Source organism: Hibiscus syriacus, unplaced genomic scaffold (assembly GCF_006381635.1).
Source record: "Hibiscus syriacus cultivar Baekdansim isolate YM2019G1 unplaced genomic scaffold, ASM638163v2 tig00116976_pilon, whole genome shotgun sequence".
Lineage (NCBI taxonomy): Eukaryota > Viridiplantae > Streptophyta > Magnoliopsida > Malvales > Malvaceae > Hibiscus > Hibiscus syriacus.
The window spans coordinates 1,120,626-1,124,138 of record NW_024063500.1 but is presented as its reverse complement, the minus strand read 5'-3'; the positions used below and the strand labels follow the sequence as shown (position 1 = coordinate 1,124,138).

General features: G+C 37.5%; 1 protein-coding gene across 1 annotated transcript; it reads left to right on the top strand.

Moving 5' to 3' along the window:
* The first annotated feature begins 493 nt into the window (after window positions 1-493).
* LOC120192625 lies at window positions 494-3,049 on the top strand. The gene is made up of 10 exons (XM_039195375.1): window positions 494-586; window positions 627-638; window positions 967-1,101; window positions 1,311-1,394; window positions 1,496-1,623; window positions 1,727-1,823; window positions 1,934-2,011; window positions 2,098-2,323; window positions 2,464-2,686; window positions 2,852-3,049. The coding sequence occupies exons 3-9, from the start codon at window positions 1,003-1,005 to the stop codon at window positions 2,481-2,483; spliced, it is 732 nt and encodes a 243-aa protein (XP_039051306.1). The 5' UTR covers window positions 494-586; window positions 627-638; window positions 967-1,002; the 3' UTR covers window positions 2,484-2,686; window positions 2,852-3,049.
* The last annotated feature ends 464 nt before the right edge of the window (window positions 3,050-3,513 follow it).

The window sequence follows — 3,513 nt, the reverse complement described above, 5'->3', positions numbered from 1 at the left end:
TGGAAAGTCTAGTTCTTTGGTGGGTATGGAGGTGAAGAGGACGTTGTTGGTCATCTTTCATGATGGTTTCCTTAGTTGAATTTTGGTAAGGAATAAAATTGAAGTTGAAGAGGTGATCGATCGATTAACATGGAATTCATCGGACTCTCCAATATGATAATTAATGGTCCAAATAAGAGGTTAACGGGTTAGGTAAGTTTTTCGTCACCCAAATTAACAGCTGTTAACGTCGAGTGATCAATTCATTATAAATCGATAACGTTAGTGATCAATTTGTAAATTTTGAAACTTCAGTAAGCAAAACAAAAAGTTGATCAAATAGTAATGACCATTTGTATAGTTTACCCTTTTATAACCGAGAACCAAACTCAAACCCTACAACAAAGTTAAGCTGTCAACTGATTAAGTGCTTGTACTTATTTTACTTCCACGGCCGAATGGGAGTGAAACTAGGCATACACACACACAATCTTAGCTGCCTCTCCCTTTTTAAGCTGCCTGTGTCTTGTACTACAGAAAGTCAAAATCTTTCCTTTCTTTGTTCCCCTCTGTCGAGCTGGAGTTTCCTGCTATTTTAACCAGGTACTTTCTTTTTTTCAACATCTCCTAATATATCTGGTGGCTACTCTTCCTGCTGTTACATATATGGTTGAATCTCAAAAAAGTGATGCTGTCTTGTTAACATTATGGTGTGCTCCTTGCCCTCTAGGCTTATATAGAGCAGTTTTTTTTTGCAATAACCATTGGTGAAAATAAAAAAAAAATGGGCTCAGCTGTTTTGAGTTGTAATTCTTCTAGCATCTCAAGGTTTTCAGATTTTAAAAATGTTTTTTCTGCAGCCTAATCAATCATATGACAAGTGTAAAGTTTTAGACAAAGTATTTGTTGATGTTCTATTGTTTCTGGGTCTTCAAAGTGCGTATATATCTGCATAAATGTATAGCATGGAAGACCTAAAATGTGCTGCATAAACTATGCAAAAAAGGAGGTGGAACATCTGATATGAAGAAAACTTGTTCCATTCAGGGGCCACTGAGAGAGGAATTCACCTTTCCTCCGGTTCTGCTCCCTTCAAAAGTTGTCATGCGTCACTATCGTGAGGTTATTCCTCTACCATTACTGAGATTATCTAATTTTGGACCTCCTGAAATTTTGTAATTTCACACCCTTATTTCTAATATAACTTTCTAAGTTCACAACTCTGACATAAATTCGTTGGTTCCGTCCCTGAATGATGAGAGTGCGCATGTTCGTAGTTTATAATTTGTAGTGTCCTTTCTCAATAGAATTCTGACATTTAATTAGTGCAGGTTGAAAAAGATTTTTTGGTTGCGTATTTTGGAGGCTCCTATGAAGGAGCACCTGATGTGAAAATTTGGTTGCAGAAATACAAAGTAATGTCTCACTCACTGGCTCTCTGCCGGCTCATATAGTATGCTTCTTGAGATCTCTATTTTACACTACATGATTACATATCCGGGTATTGTTTTGGCAGGATGGCCACTGGTTTCCGCCTGTTGTTATCGACGAACAACCCGACGTTCCGATGTGGAACCCTGTGCTATTTAAACTTCCATCACAGGAGCTGTTGTTATTCTATAAAGTTGGCCAGGAGGTTCAAAAGTAAATTCCTAGCCGCTTTTATGATTTTCGAATACGTGAATTTCGTCACAACTAATGTCCATTCTTCTTATATGATCTACTCTTTTGCTGTAACGAAATCCAGGTGGAGCGGATGCATGAAGCGATCGTATGATAAAGGTGTTACATGGACAAAGAGAGAGCAACTTCCTCCTGGCATACTAGGACCTTCTAAGAACAAGGTGTGATGTGAACATAATTTGTTATTACATTTACCCTGTATTTAGTATACTTTCAGTTGTGAAGTTCGGATAACAAGTATCCCGACGATGTGTCGCTTGCTTGTCTGAAGCCTATCTTGCTGGAAAATGGACTTTTGCTCTGTGGATCATCAGTAGAGAGTTGGAATTCTTGGGGTTCATGGGTGGAGGTTGTGATAACTGACCCTTACGTTAATTGTTACACTCCGTTGATGTTTGAAAATGCAGTTTTCATATTGATGATGAAAATCGACAGGTTACACCAGACTCCGGTATATCCTGGAAGAAGTATGGCCCTATATATATTAAAAATAGGTCTCTCAGTGTGATTCAACCTGTTCCTTATGTTACTTCAAAAGGAACTCTCCGTGTTTTAATGCGATCTTTCGAAGGCATCGGTAAAGTTTGCATGTCAGAATCCAATGATGGTGGCCAACACTGGGATTATGTCAAGCCTACCGAGCTTCCCAACCCAAACTCAGGTTGGTGTGTTAATCCTGTTTCTTTGCTGCCAACAGAAATGATTCATCTCTACTGCAAAGTAATGCTGTGAAAAACGAAAAGCATCTTGATCATTACCTTCGATTTCCCTACCGGCTTATAACATGAGCTGCATTCGTAGGTATCGATGGATTAAGCTGAGGGATGGCCGCTTCTTGCTTGCTTACAATACAATCTCAAGGGGTGTGCTTAAAGTTGCACTGTCCACGGATGATGGTGATTCATGGGACGAAGTTTTAACACTAGAAGAGAATCTGGAAATGGAATTCTCTTATCCGGCTGTTATCGAGGATAGTGACGGTCTTATTCACATCACTTATACATATGATAGGACCCAGATTAAGGTAACAACTCTATTTCTGATAGCGGAAATGAATCGATTTCTTTCCGTGGTACTTATTATTTACGTATCTGCTATTATGTTATTTCCTTGTGATCATTCACATCCTGCTAACATCGAGTGCATCCGAGGATCATGGTTTAATTTGTGCAGAAATTTACTTTTGCAGCATGTCATAGTTCAGCCGAATTGATTCGTGATAATCGTCCGGTAAAAGTGAAGGTGAACTTGCAACCAATGTTCCAGATCCCAATGTATAAGCTTCTTTGAACTGTTAATAATCAATAAAGTAAAACCAGGGTTTGTATCGGAAGAATCCATGTTTGTGAGAGTAATAAGATTTTCTTATCATTGCTTTGCAATGTAACATTGTTGTCTTTGCTATGTAAGAGTTTGTATTAATAAGATTGACGTTGTTGGGTTCGAATTGGATCCCGAATAGTGTTTATTTATGTTACTCTTATCCTTTATTGTAATTCTAATGATTGAAGATTTATTCACGATTCAAATATTTAAAAATAAAAAGTAATTTTCAAATAATACGAGATATAAAGTATGAAATCTTTAGATTTATCTGTGTTGTTACATTGTCAGTGATAACAGAGGTTAAATTTAAGAGAAAATCGCCTCAGTGACCAAAAAAAAGTTATAATATACGATTTTAACCAACTTTTTTTGGATTTGCCAAAATGACCAACAAAATCGCAACGCGAAATAAAAATCGCAACGCGATCCCCAGAATCGCAAATCAGTTTCCAAAATCGCAACGCGATTATTGAAAATCGCAATGCGATAGTACAAATTCGCATTGCGATTTTCCAAAATCGCAAC

Bases quoted from the DNA above. Each gene is read 5' to 3' on its own strand.
- LOC120192625 (XM_039195375.1), top strand. From the start codon at position 1,003: ATGAAGAAAACTTGTTCCATTCAGGGGCCACTGAGAGAGGAATTCACC. The intron at 1,395-1,495 runs GTAATGTCTCAC...TTGTTTTGGCAG, and splicing joins TTTGGTTGCAGAAATACAAA to GATGGCCACTGGTTTCCGCC. The intron at 2,012-2,097 runs GTTGTGATAACT...GAAAATCGACAG, and splicing joins CTTGGGGTTCATGGGTGGAG to GTTACACCAGACTCCGGTAT.